The sequence below is a fragment of the Sinocyclocheilus anshuiensis genome, unplaced genomic scaffold (assembly GCF_001515605.1).
Source record: "Sinocyclocheilus anshuiensis isolate Anshui unplaced genomic scaffold, SAMN03320099.WGS_v1.1 scaffold328, whole genome shotgun sequence".
Lineage (NCBI taxonomy): Eukaryota > Metazoa > Chordata > Actinopteri > Cypriniformes > Cyprinidae > Sinocyclocheilus > Sinocyclocheilus anshuiensis.
In genome coordinates, this window is record NW_015558621.1 from 226868 (window position 1) to 240645 (window position 13778).

Sequence of the window (13778 nt, forward strand, 5' to 3'; positions counted from 1 at the left end):
ACACTTGTACACGGACGCATATAATACTACCTGCCTGACATTGGCATGTGTTATTCAGGTGTCAAAGTTGTGCAGAACTGAAGGAAGAAACCTCAAAGACAGTGCCACATTAATCAAACATTGTAGTGTCAATACTCAATAAGTTACAACACAAATCAGAAATGTAAAAAATAATTCCTTTACTGGTCATTTTGAAATGTCAAACTTTGTCCGCAATTGTTAACCACCTCAATCTGTATTATATTTTAGGGTTTTAAAAAAATTCCCTCATGTCTAAAAATTAAACATGAAGGAGGGTGGTCCGCTGCAGAAAGAGGCATTTGAAAAGAGTGGACTGTTCTCGGTCATTAGAGGTATGGGTATAAACACACAACATTTGCCAGAGAGCTTCTCTCTTTTTTAACACACTGAATAGTGATACACTATATATATATATATATCATTTTTGTTTTTAGTAGGCATACAAGCAAAAGAGAATGACTGTCTGTCACAATTAGTGTAATTAAAGTAAAAAATTGTCAAAAAGCTTTTCTTGTGCTTTTTCTCTCTTATTTGGCAGATGCTGTGATAACCAGCTTCCCGGCAGCAACAGAGTCGGACTTGAGGAATGCAGTTGGGAAGCATTTTAAACAAGAAATAAAACCAAGAAATAATCATTTCCTTTAAGTTCACTGTTGGTTGTTTTATTTGTTAAAATAAGTAAACCAGCAAAAGGGTTCAACTTTTTTTTTATGTTGTCATTTATCCATAATGTTTTAATGTTAAGTGTGATAACATGCTCTTGATTTGTATTCAAATTTTTTTTTCTTTTAAATATCTTAAGTTATTTAAAATATTTAATTTTTTAATTTTTATATTTTTATTATCTTAAGCTGTTAAACATTCCAGATTTTTTTTATCATAATATTTATATTTAAATGTATTGTATTTATAATATTTTATTTGTCATTAATTCTTTTTGTATTTTTATCATTCTGTATTGTCTTAAGTTGTCCAAGTTGTTAACATTTTTATTTTTCTTAATAAAAGCTGTATATTTAATTTGTTTGGATGGACTGCCATTTTGTTGTCTATTAGATGTATGTATGTAGGCATTCATTAGCTGTCTATTTGATGTCTAGTCTATTCTTGGGCTATGGTTAGACGTCTATTAAATGTTCACTGACAGCCCAAATTTAGCCTTGTTTTAGCCTAGATGTCTGGGCTGTGTTTAGACTGCTATTAGACGTCTTTTAGACTGAAAATTGCTTGCTGGGTAGAAACGTGGAAAAATAATCTACAAATACTGAAGCAGGAAACTTTGCACAAACACAAAATGTATGTCACTGCCAAAACTTTTGGCCATGACTGTATGTCTTTATTGTTAACAAAAAAAAAAGACAAATGAAACCTGGCCGAGGTAAGGTTGTTCTCGGCAGGTTTATGAGCACTGAACGCCCGCTGACGCCCTAGAGCTCACATCTCTGAAAACCTTGAAGCAAATTATATGAAATGCACGCTGTCTTTATAAATAAACCACATATTTGAAGTTTAAACAACTACGTTCTCACCTTAAAACTACATTACCATTGACACTTGCTGTAAGAAAATGCTCCCAGCTGAGTAGCCGCTAGGCTAAACGGTGAAACTGTTCACATACTGATACTGGTACAATATCGCACGACTGGAAAGACTCAGAATTAACTGTTGTATAAATATATATCTCACAACCTTTCTTCTATTCACGTAAGAAAACATACTTTTGAGTTTTCCTGCTTTGCTTCCATCCAGTGCTGCAGGAGTGATACAGTAGACACAGGAACTTTATTTATTTACACAACCTGATTTAATATTTGTGGTTGTTGTCTTTTTTTTCTAAATTGAATGTAATATTAAATGGTTAGTCCACCGAAAAATTAAATGCTGTCACCATTTACATGTCGTTCCAAAACTGTTTGACTTTTCTTCTGTGAAACACAATAGGCTATAGCCTATTCTGAGACATGTCTCTTGTTTTTGTCTATACAGTTTTTTTGCTTACCTATATTCTTTGAAATATGCTATTTTGTGTTCCGCAGAAAAGAGTTATACAGGTTTGGGACGACATGGTGGTGAGTAAATGATTTTTAGAATTTTAATTTTGGGTGAAATATCCCTTTAAGTATCTAGCCTATATTTGCATGTAGGCTAGATTTGTATTTCCAGTCGGCTCTGACAACTCCTAAAGTTCTTTTTTCAGTTCAGACTAAAAACAACAAACAAACAAATAACCCCCATCACTGACAACATGGCTATGCGAGAAAACATGGAGGCATCGCGCACCTCTCTCATCTGACACTCCCACTGATGAGAGCACGAGCCACATATACACACCGAGCGGCGGAGGCGCGTGCGGACGTCGCCGGTATTCCCCTGTTGGTAGAATAAAAGTCAGCGAGGGCTGTTACCGCCAGGGGATTGGAGCAATGACTTGTCAGTAAAGTCACCCACCCTCTGAGTATCTCAGACAGAGTTGGAAGTGTTTGAGACACAGAGCAAGGCGGCGAGGCACTGGTATAACTGATTTAACCAGACCGGGACAGAACGACACTCAAGTGCGAGGGAGATGGAGGAGGAGATGCTACCGGCAGACGAAGGTCTCTCTGCGCCCAAAATCTGCAGGCAGCAGCAGCGGAGTCCGTACAGCTCTCTCAATACCTTCCCGAGCAAACGCGCGGCGGGCAAGGCGAGATACGACAGACCCACAATGGTGGACATCCCGCAGCTCGGAGACCATCCTCAATCTCTCAGTCAACAGCAGCAGCAGTATTCACAGCGCATATTGCTTCCGCAAGCGTCCCTCTCCATCAGCAGCAGTCAGCAGCACCGTTTCCCCTGCGAAATCAGGCCCAGCAGCAGAGTCGCGACACCCAGCGCGGCATCAGCGGGGAGCGCCGCAGCGGCATCGTTTGGCAGCCAGAGGAGGGTCGCCCATCAGGAGACACCCGGCAGATACCCGGCGGGTCGCCACCAGTCTCCAGACTGCACCTATGGAATAAGCTCAGGTAAGTGAACGAGTTTGCCTCAGAAACTTTTATCCATCACGAAGCTGAGGACTTGAAGTGTCTAACTTTGGGGTGTTTTCTTACGAACATTGCAATTATTTTTAGACTCGAATACAACCATAATTTGGGACCCACGCCCAAATGATGCGACTCATTCAAGTGTTGTCGATATGTTTAATTTCACATCAGTTTTTACCTTAAAATAATGACACCGAGAAAAAATAAACAACAGTGGCTTGGTAAATTAAAAACACCCCTGCAATAAAATGTTTTGTATCTGTTATATTAGGATGACATTGTAAGTCTGTTGGTATATTTACCAATATCTTCTTTTACATCTTTATATTAGGCTACTAACACAGTGGTCGACATACCTGCTTCGGTAATTTCTAAAATGCTCTCAAATCCCTCATATTGCTTAAAAGAGAAATATATAACGAGTATCAGTATCAAGGTAGTGTTGAGTTTTACAATGAAATGTAAACACTGGTCCATGATCATAAGAGGGTATCTGTCATAAAAATGAAAGTCTCATCAAGTACTGTCAGATTTCTTTACACTCTGCATTAAGATGCTCCCAGCATGAATTTGTGGAAAGCATCATGTTTTTCTCACCAGCTCTCTCTCTCTGATTTACCTAAACTTGTCAACTTCAGTAATTGTTTTTCATGTGCTTGTTGCAGGAGTTCGTTTTCATTCAGCAGAGCCTCAGGCCTTCACAAATTGAGCAGTTGTGTCATTATCATACAACAGGATGCCTCAGTGTCTGTGCAAACATTCAGCTGATCTATTTTTCTCCACATAAGTTATTGGATTGGATATCTTGCCACCTTTTTGTTTTTTTGATGTAGTGTTTAACATGCAGAGTCCATTTCGAAATTCACCTGGGCATCATTAAAAGGGCTTCAGGCTGTTCACTAAATATTAATTGCACTTGTTGGAGACACAGTAGATGTTTCCAATGAAGATCAGAGTTCACAGCGCCTGCTTGTAAACAGTGCATTCTAATTTCATGCCGAGCCCTTTTGGTTTATCGTTATGGAATATCCACTGCAAAAGAATACATGGGGGATTTTTTGGCCAATCAGACAATGCTAATTGTTTCATCTTTCTAGCCCTGGGGGAAGGAGCCGTAGACACCCAAGGACACAGCTCTGAGATCAGTGCAATAATCCAAATTGCATTTAAAAGCTCCTCCAAAGGGATTGTGATTAAAACAAATGTGGCTCATAAATTTGGCTCTGCGGCACATGTTGTGTTTAATGAAATTTCATGAGGCTCACTCTGCGTGGCATAACAGAGGGAGGGAAAGAAGGAGAGAGGGGAAGAGAGGGAACGACAGCAGCAAAGGAGGAGAGGGAGAGGGTTAGATAGAGGAGAATGATATCAAATCCATCTTGCTGGGGGTAAACAGAGATGCTGCGCATGTTAATAAATGGCCACATCTGCTTAATCCTGATAGACACATCCAGGCGACGGCGGAGGCTCGTGCCCGTCACTCATGCGGCTGCCACAGCGACTGCCTGAGCTGATAATTGTCTGCCCTGTGTCTTTGTGTGAGGGTGGCAAATTCATAATCATCCTCTTATAAGATTCTGCATCTGGGCGCGGCCAGAAGGCTGTGGGGAGACAGAGTAATTGTATGCGGTTGGTTGGTTAGCATTTTCCTTTTATTAATCTCTCTGCTTCTTCTCATCATATTTATAGAGGATTTGGAAGATATGAATAGTGTTTATTAGAACAGTGACACCATGTAAATGAGTTATGTGTGTGCAGACAGATTCACAGCGTCCTTATCTCCTAAATCTGTAGGCATGCAGGACCAAGTTGCAGATTTAAAGATAGAAATGATGGAAAGTGCAAACAGGACATGAAGGATGTAACGAAAACGCAAAAATGGAGCTCATAAAGATCAAAAGCAATGGGTATTGTGAAATTAGGCTAAACTAAAATACAGTCAAACCAAAAATTATTCAGACACCAGATATAATATATATTTTTTTTTTTTTACTAGTGAGTGCAGGACACTATAGTTCATTTATGTAAGCAAGGATAGCAAAATAAAATAAACTGTGACATATTATACCCAAAAATTCTTCATACAGTGGACAACCTGTAAAACTGATAAAAAATTCGGGACCAAAATTTCTTCAGACACTTTGACCAGACCATGTTTTGCTTAAGTGTTTTTTTTTTTCGTTAATTGCTAATGCGACCTTTTTACACCACAGACTGAACAAAATTAAGCATTGCTTGGTAATTGGTTGACCTAAATTGGTATTATCTAATTATGTACTTAAATTTAGCAGCTGACAGCTATTCAACCTAATTCATTACATACCTTTCTATCAAAGTTATCTGACATTATCAAGATGAATTTGTTCTGACTCTGTTTAACTCTGAGTTCGTCATATTTTATTACCATTTTCTAAACTATAACGAATAAACTGTGATAATGTGAGAAATGTTGAAGGTGTCTGAATAAATTTTGGTTTGACTGTAATAAATTAAATGTTGATTAGTAAATTAATCGATTTTTAAAATAGTATAGTAAATAGTAAAAAATAGCCCAAAAAAAAAATACACATAGAAATTAAAGAAGAAATGTTAAAGGGATATTATATTAGTTATTTTCTTTCTTCTCTAGAGTACCAAAGGAGACATTTAGCACAATATCCAAGTACAATATAGTACTGAAAAAGCATTGTAAATATTAAAAATGAAGATTTTGCCTTGAAAATTGCTTGATACATGTGGTAGTATAGAAAAGTTCTACTGTAAATAACCCTTTTTTGACTTTTTTTGACAACAGATGTCATGCAGGTTTTAAAATACATGATAGTGAGTAAAATGAGTTTCATTTCATTGAACTGGTTTTTTGGAGAAGAAATCTGATGCTGCAATACTTGTGTACTTATGTGTGATTTTGCTCTCCCCTCAGAAAACCGTCTTATATTGGATGCTTTTGCCCAGCAGTGCAGTCGAGTGCTCAGCCTCCTCAACAGCAACGGGCGGCTCCTTGAGCCCCAGCCTTCCCTCGTCCCTCCATCCTCTTCCATCTCCGCTCTCATAAAACAGGAGGACAGCTGCTTGTCTCCAGGAGAGAGGCTCAGTTCTAAGACCCGGTCAGAGGACTCATCCCTGGAGAACACAGGTGAGGAGACCCAACGGGGCAACCACTGGAACCAGCAGCAGACTTCTGCTTTCCTCCGGATTTTCACAGAGTCGCTTCAGAACTACCTGCTCTCCGGACCCCAGTCATCAGACAGTGAACGGTGTCACCCGGTAGACGCTGAGCCGGCAGCATCAGGGTCCCCGAGGCAGAACTTAGGCGGCTGGGCTTCTCCAGCACCTTCTGAGTCGTACGGACACCCCTCGTCCACACTGCCTGAGGAAGATGAGGAGGAAGGCTGCTGTCCACGCTGTATGGAGCTGGAACAGGAAGTTCTTAGTCTACAGCAGGAAAACGAGGAACTGAGACACAAACTGGACAATATACCAGGTATTAAACTTTGATGATTTGCTTTTATTTCTCTCTTGATATTAGACACATAATCCACTGTAATCATTATATCCACAAAATCATTATTACTATCCTAAGCTTTTAAAGGTGCACAGTGTACTTAAAAGGGGTTTAGGCTGTTCACTAAATGTTTATCAAACTTTCTGGAGACAGTAGATTCTCATTACACAAATTTGTAAAGAGAATCGTTTAAAAATCTGTTGTCAACAAAAGAGAAGTTCCAAAGTCTTCCAGCTGTTTGCCACCAAAATAAAGGTCTGTAGTATAATGTTTAAAAGCAGAGAAATTCAGACAAATATTAGTATTGTAATTTTACTGTTGTTCTATAAAATAAAATTATTATTATTAAATACTACATTCTAATTATTCAGTATAATAATATTGTTGCAATAGTAATATATATATATTTTTTTATTTGTTCATTTTTATTTTGAATATTATTATTGTTTAGCCATATAGAACAAGGGAAAACTGTCTGACGTTTGCGGTGGAAATTATTAAACCGTTTCAGTTTTGGATACCTTTGTGGAAAAGCCTTTTTGTGAGCTATGATTTATTTATTCCACAACTGAAAGTTTCCAAAAAGAGTTCGAGACATTTGGCTGTATTTGCCACCGAATGGGGAAACAATAGTAAACAGTAAAGATTACAATTTGAAGGGAAAAAAACACAACTCTGTGCACTCTTAACAGTACATTGTATTTTACAACATTTCAGCTTGTTTGGTTTAAATAAAACTAAAAGTTCATCAGCCAACAAGTTTTGCTGGTTTTGCCTTAACAGCTCCTTGCCAGAATGTTCTGGACTTTTTTAAGACTGTTCTTCAGCACTACAACCAATTTGTGCAGCCCCAGCCTGAAGAGCAGCTTACTGAGGTGAGCCTGACAAAAGACCTTTCAGTGCTGTTCAAATAGTTATGAAAACCACAGAGACACAGGTTTACACAAGAAACGATTACCAGTGGGAAAAGAACTGAAACTGTCAGTCAAATGAAAGTCTAATCTGAGGTTATGAAAATATCACTTTAAAGAACTGTTACATAAACTAAAAGCCACAGAGTCTTTTAGCATCCCAGTAAAGTTTCAGTTCTTTATATTGAATTTGCCTGTTTTCTGGTTCAGTATTTAGTGCAGCGTCTGTTTGAATGTTGATGCATTAAAGCGCATTAAAGATTAAAGACAGCATTAAAGATTTCTTCCCCTCTACAATCTATAATCTCTGTCTTTTCGAAATAGGGCAGTAAACAGCTTCTGGGGAACTATCCTCTCTTCATCACCAATAAGCAGTGGGACGAGGCAGTCAACTCCTCAAAAAAAGATGGCCGGCGGCTCCTGCGTTACCTTATCCGGTTCGTGTTCACCACAGATGAGCTGAAATACTCATGCGGTCTGGGGAAGAGGAAACGTTCGGTACACACAGGGGAGCCGGTGCCGGAGAGAAGACCTCTCAACCCCGTCAAGGTCACTTGTCTCAGAGGTAGTGAGCTAAAACGTTCTTACACTTTTTTTTAATTTTACCATCTAATTTGAATCAGATTATCAGTGCGATAATAATGCAAACTTAATTTAGCATCTCACACGTTCTATCTCCCTCATCCATCTCTGTCCCGCGGCGTTCCCTCTCACAGAGTTTATCCGGATGCACTGTGCTTCTAATCCTGACTGGTGGATGCCCTCTGAGGAGCAGATAAACAAAGTCTTCAGCGATGCAGTAGGGCACGCGCGGCAGGGCCGGGCTGTAGGCACTTTCCTGGGGAACGGGGGCAGCGGTAGCAGCAGCAGTGGTAGTTTATACATGGAGAGCTACGACGGGCAGCTCTCTCAGGATGAGCTCTATCTGAAGGGCTCACAGAATGGTTTGGGGGACTAAAGAAGAAAAATACGTCCAAATCATGGATCAAGCCCTCCGGATCGGCTCATTCAGAAGTTGCAGCACTTACATGATCTTAACGTGGTTTGTGTATGAAAATAATCCTTGTTCCTTCCTGTCAAAACATTCCAGGGCGTTCACACCTACCCACTAAATAATGTGGGATTCTTCCATGCTATATTGTTTAAATGGTTAGTAGTCACTAGGCAGCAGAGTTGGTTGAATTCTACACAATATCAGGTTTATTATGCGCTCCATTTCCTAATTTGTTCCATCGAATGTGATTAAGAATGTGATCTACTATAGCAACATGAATGTATCCATTTTACTCCATCGTAAATAATAAGGAGAGCTTCCTTTCTTGTGTCAGATTGGTCAGATGTTCATACAGACAGCCTGCAAATGAGGTGCTAATATGATTTTCTGTTATTCTTTCTGATATGGTTAAATTTAAAGTGCTGCCCTCTATTTTATCATATGATGTTGAATAATCTGTGATGTTTATAAAAAAAAACTGATGTTGCAAAATCATTTTCAAAGTGGCTGCAGGATGAAATTACTGAACTCTACAATTTGTCCGTGTCTGTGACTGTGGAGATACAGCAAGTCTGTAATATAGTGTGTTGGGTGGCTTCCTAATCTTTCCTCTGATCCAATAAGGAAGCGATGTTTTTCGTAATTTGTGTTGCCGCTTCTTGATTCTAGTTCGTCAAGCACTACAAAGATCATGTTTAAAGGATCAACCCCACTTCATTTATTCTACCACATTATAATATTCTGTGTGACTGCATAAGAGACTAAATGAAATGCCTTAAAAAGAGACACCATCTACCACTAAGAACTACAAATACTGCCAATTTCAGACTGTTGTTTATCTCTTGGTGTTCCTGTTACATTAGTGGCCTCTGGCTGTTTGGGTTTTCAAACAAAAGAAAAATGTGTTTGAAAACGGACCATCTTTCTTTAATGCCTTAGACAAAGTCTCTGTCTGTGAAATGTTTATACATGCAGGTCATTGTGTAATGTCTGGTAGAATTCAGTCAAATGTCATTTAACTACTAATTTTGAATTCATTCTCCACGGCGCTTCATCAGACGTCTGATGGTGGGGAATCCCTAACATTTAAACCTGCTCACACAGCATAAAAACTTGTGATTGTTAAGGCTGTTTCATATCTGAAGATCTGTGGCCTCATTATTCTGTTTTTAATGGCTTCTGTATCGCTTAAATTCATGTTCAGGTTTAAACGTCAGCAATTCCCAAACATTAAACAGCTGATGAAGTTTGTCAGAGTGGTATAAAGACTTCAAAATAAGTTACCAAGTTGCTGTTGCCTTTGACTACCAGACATACAAAAGCCACTGTTGTTGTGATGTGTAGCCTGTTGTGATTGTACAAATCCATGGTAATTGGAAATTGTTAGTCCTCTAGTCTATTCAAAGAACGTGTCAACACTGTGAACCCCGCCAAAAGTGATGAGACTGTTTTTCCTCTTACTTATTAATTATATTTTCTTTTCAAACAGAAGATGCATTTATGTAATGTGGACAAAAATGAGAAAAGACAAAATAAGTGATCCAGACAATGCCATCTGTGTTGTGTTTCAATAGTAGCTGCTCTATTAATTCCAGACGTTGAACAATAGATGGCAGTAGACAACAATAAAGCCACTGCAACGTTTCTTTGTGAAACCAATTCAAAGGCTGTCAAATTCACTCCATTGTGAATAATTGCAGATGTCTGCGGAGTGAATGTGAGTACACTTTATGAAATCATTCGGATGCAGCATATTAGCCTATTTATAATAAACAAGAGTGCAAAATTGAGCTCAAAGTGAGAATTGCTTTTAAAATCTTTCAGCAGACCAGCTGGACCAAGCTGAAAGACCAAGGCCAGCAAACCATTTTAGTTTAAACTCTTGTTTTTCAGCAGTTTAATCACCATCCATTGTAAATTAAGTAAAGTTATATCTTTAACTTAGTATGTTATGTAATGCGGCGCAGGCATTGCGCAATATATGTGGCTCAAACAGAGATTTAGTTCAGCCGGAAAAAATCATCTTCATCGTGGGACAGTTAAGCAGAGATAGCATCGAACTCCACCCCCCAGAATTATCTTCACTGTACTGCAGAAGTGATGGGGATTTTGATTCATTGATTCGAATCTTTTGAATAGGTTTACTGACAGAATAATTACGATTCTGATTCACTCACTGACTCTTTTTGCAGGTAACAGCGGGAGCGAGTCATTAAATCATTCACACAACCGCTTGGTTAAATGAGCCTTTATCGCTAGTATTCCAGTTCAGTTCGTTCAGACTCCTGTCTTTCATTCTCAACTCTGGCCCTCGAGGTCCAATGTCCTGCAGAGTTTAGCTCCAACCCTAATCAAACACACCTGAACAAGCTAATCAAGTTCTTCAGAATTGCGAGAACGTTACAGGCAGGTGAGTTTGATCAAGGTTGGCTCGAAACTGCAGGAAAATGGATCTCGAGGGCCAGAGTTGAGAACGTCTGTATCTTGATCAATCTCATCAGACTCAAAACGTCTCTCTCCTAGTGGGCGATCCCCAATCAGTGGGCGTTCTCATGACCAAGAACGTTTCAACGGCTTTACCCGGTTTGCTGTAACCCACTGTGGGTTAGGTAGGTTTAGAGGTGGGGTTTGGATGAGCCTACATGTTTTTTTTTTTTTTTAGAAAACTGGGTAAAGCTGTTGAAAAACGTTTTAAACGCCCACTGATTTGCGAAACATTTTGGTTTTAAAGAGACACCCGAGCATACTCATCAAAACGCCCACAATGTGCGTCTTCGCAGATCCTACTAGTGTTGGGTCGTTCTTGAACGATTCGTTCATTTTGAACGAATCTTTAATGTGACTCGGGAAGAACGAGTCGTCTCGGGGAGTGATTCGTTCAGTCGCGCATGCGCAACATCCTATAGGTTCTGTACTGGAATTAGTCAAGTAGTTCACCTGGTTCGAGTCTTCGGGTTTTTCCGAGTCATTCGTTCATCACGTGACAGCCCCATAAGCTTTAACCAATGCAGTCTGAGCCGGAAAGAGAATTGATTAGTTCATCTCTCGAGTCTTCGGGTTTGAGTCGTTCGTTCATCACGTGACAGCCCCATAAACCCAAACCCGAAGACTTGTCAGATAAGAGGTGAGGTGAGCTAATCGTAGACTGAAGACCCAGGTAAACAATTAATTAATCTTTTCTGTTTCTTATAGCAGTTTTGTATTGTTTGTAGTGTGATCAGCGTTTGCGTAAGTAGTAGACATATTAGGGAAGTAACACGTAACATTTTAATTATATTTTGCTAAAATGAACGAAATGACTCGAAAAAAGATGTTCATTTTGCTGGAAGAGACTCAAAGGTCAGAGTCGGTAAAATGATCCGAACTTCCCATCACTAGATACTACTCGAATGATATTTGAAGGCTTCAGTGCATAAAAAAAGAACGAGAACGATATCAGTTCACTTATGAGATTTGTTCAAACCAACCGATTCGTTCACTTAAAAGATTCATTCAAAACTCGTTCACGAAACAAACGCTACTTACCGCAATGAACTTCTTCAGCGTGGATAGTTTTCCCACACTCATCACAGCGTGCTCCCTGGTTCCCTGTCGAGAGTTCAAACTAGTGATCTCTGCTGGATTGTTTGCTATGTTCTGAGGTGAACTATCGCAGCAAGGATTTGAGTTGCCTTTCTCTTTAATTCAGCTGGATACTTTATTGCGGAGCCCCCACAAAATGTTGGAGGGCGGGCCGCGCAGCAGCAGTGCAGTGAGTTGTCAAAAATCTGTTGTGGTGGTGACGCCGAGGGTCCAGAACGCCCACTACGGTAAATTGATGTGAAGTTTGACTCGCCAGGGATTGTTGTTGTAAACGTTGCGATTGTGGTTGTCCTTTTGAATTGAGCTGGACGATAATGCAGCGCTTTGTCTCACTGCAACTTCGGGCGGCGGACAGGCGCAAGGGCGCGGGCAGTGCATAGTTATCCAGTGCGCAAGTGTCATTCTGCTGGATTATCCCAAACAACTGCGTCTCCAACCGCAGCGGGATGCCTCTGATCAGCCTGGACGACGACGAGCAGAGATGGGTCCCGACGCACGTCAACGTGACCGTCCTTCGCGCGAGGGGTCTGCGGACGAAGGGCAAGCAAGGCAGCCGCTACGTTTACACCATCATCCAGGTCGGCAAGGAGAAGTACACCACCGGCCTGGTGGAGAAGGCTGAGGAGCCGCAGTGGAGCGAGGAGTGCTCCTTTGAGCTGCTGCCTGGGCTGCTGGAGGCGGGTGGGATGAGCAGCAACCTGGTGCTCACAGTGATGCACCGCGTGCTCATCGGGCTCGACGTGTTTCTCGGTCAAGCTGTTATTCCCCTCCACAAAGTTTTTCAGGATGGAATGTGTCCCAGAAATGAGTGAGTATTACAGCTAATAATAGGATCAGTTAATAGGCCTTGAGACTTTCGTACTGTGGCAGTACCATGGTACAATGATGGCATCAGATACCATGGTACTGAATGATTACCATATTCATGTGTACAATTAAAAAAAAGTGTCCATCAGACTAGTAGATAGAGGACAACCTAGGGCTGGACGATATGGCCAAAATTGATATCACGATATATTTCTTAATTTCGGTCGATACGATATAATTCCGATATCGATATGAACACTATTTATCTGAAATAGAAATCTTTTGTAACAGTATAAATGCCTTTATCGTCACTTTTGAACAATTTTAAGCATCCTTGCTAAATAAAAGTATTAATTTCTGTAATTTCTTTCCCAAAAAAATAATAAAAATTATACTGAATGGAATAGTGTATAATGTTACAAAAGCTTTTTATTTCAGATAAATGCTGATCTTTGGATCTTTCTATTCATCAAAGAATCCTGACAAAAAAAATGTACTCAACTGTTTTAAATATTGATAATCAGCAAATCAGCATATTAGAATGATTTCTGAAGATCATGTGACACTGAAGACTGGAGTAATGATGCTGAAAATACAGTATAGATTGAAACAAATGTGCTTCAGCCAGAAAAAAGGGTATGAAGAGTGCTCCGAGTCGCTGCAGAAAACAAAAAAAAATGGAACAACAACAAAAACTGGAAGTGTTGCTGGAGACGGGCTTATTTAAAATGAAAACTCATTCTCTGCCAGCAGGAGGCGCTTTTAGAGTGATAAAACTAGCGGTTTCTCCAGTAATGGCTGTAATCAAAGCAGCTCTGCTCATGAACGCTACTTTATCAGATCAAATGAAAATGCCATCGAAACTTTTCTGAAGACAGTCCATTCCCTTCAGAGATACATTCATATAAAACACCCGCGCCGTGTTATGATTTTGAAAC

General features: G+C 39.8%; 2 protein-coding genes across 4 annotated transcripts in view; both read left to right on the forward strand.

Annotated features, from left to right (window-relative positions):
- The first annotated feature begins 2319 nt into the window (after positions 1-2319).
- On the forward strand, positions 2320-10226 carry LOC107680675 (BEN domain-containing protein 4-like). Its single transcript, XM_016476681.1, has 5 exons — positions 2320-3023; positions 5965-6525; positions 7330-7421; positions 7782-8022; positions 8174-10226. Exons 1-5 carry the CDS (start codon positions 2585-2587, stop codon positions 8413-8415), a joined length of 1575 nt encoding a protein of 524 aa, XP_016332167.1. The 5' UTR covers positions 2320-2584; the 3' UTR covers positions 8416-10226.
- A 1615-nt stretch (positions 10227-11841) lies between these two features.
- Positions 11842-13778, forward strand: part of LOC107680658 (rab11 family-interacting protein 5-like) — a 16831-nt gene continuing 14894 nt past the window's right edge. For all 3 annotated transcript variants that reach the window (XM_016476655.1, XM_016476657.1, XM_016476656.1), the window contains exon 1: positions 11842-12841. In XM_016476655.1, coding sequence (XP_016332141.1) covers positions 12480-12841 — 362 coding nt within the window. In that variant the 5' untranslated portion in view covers positions 11842-12479. The remainder of the gene's footprint in view (positions 12842-13778) is intronic.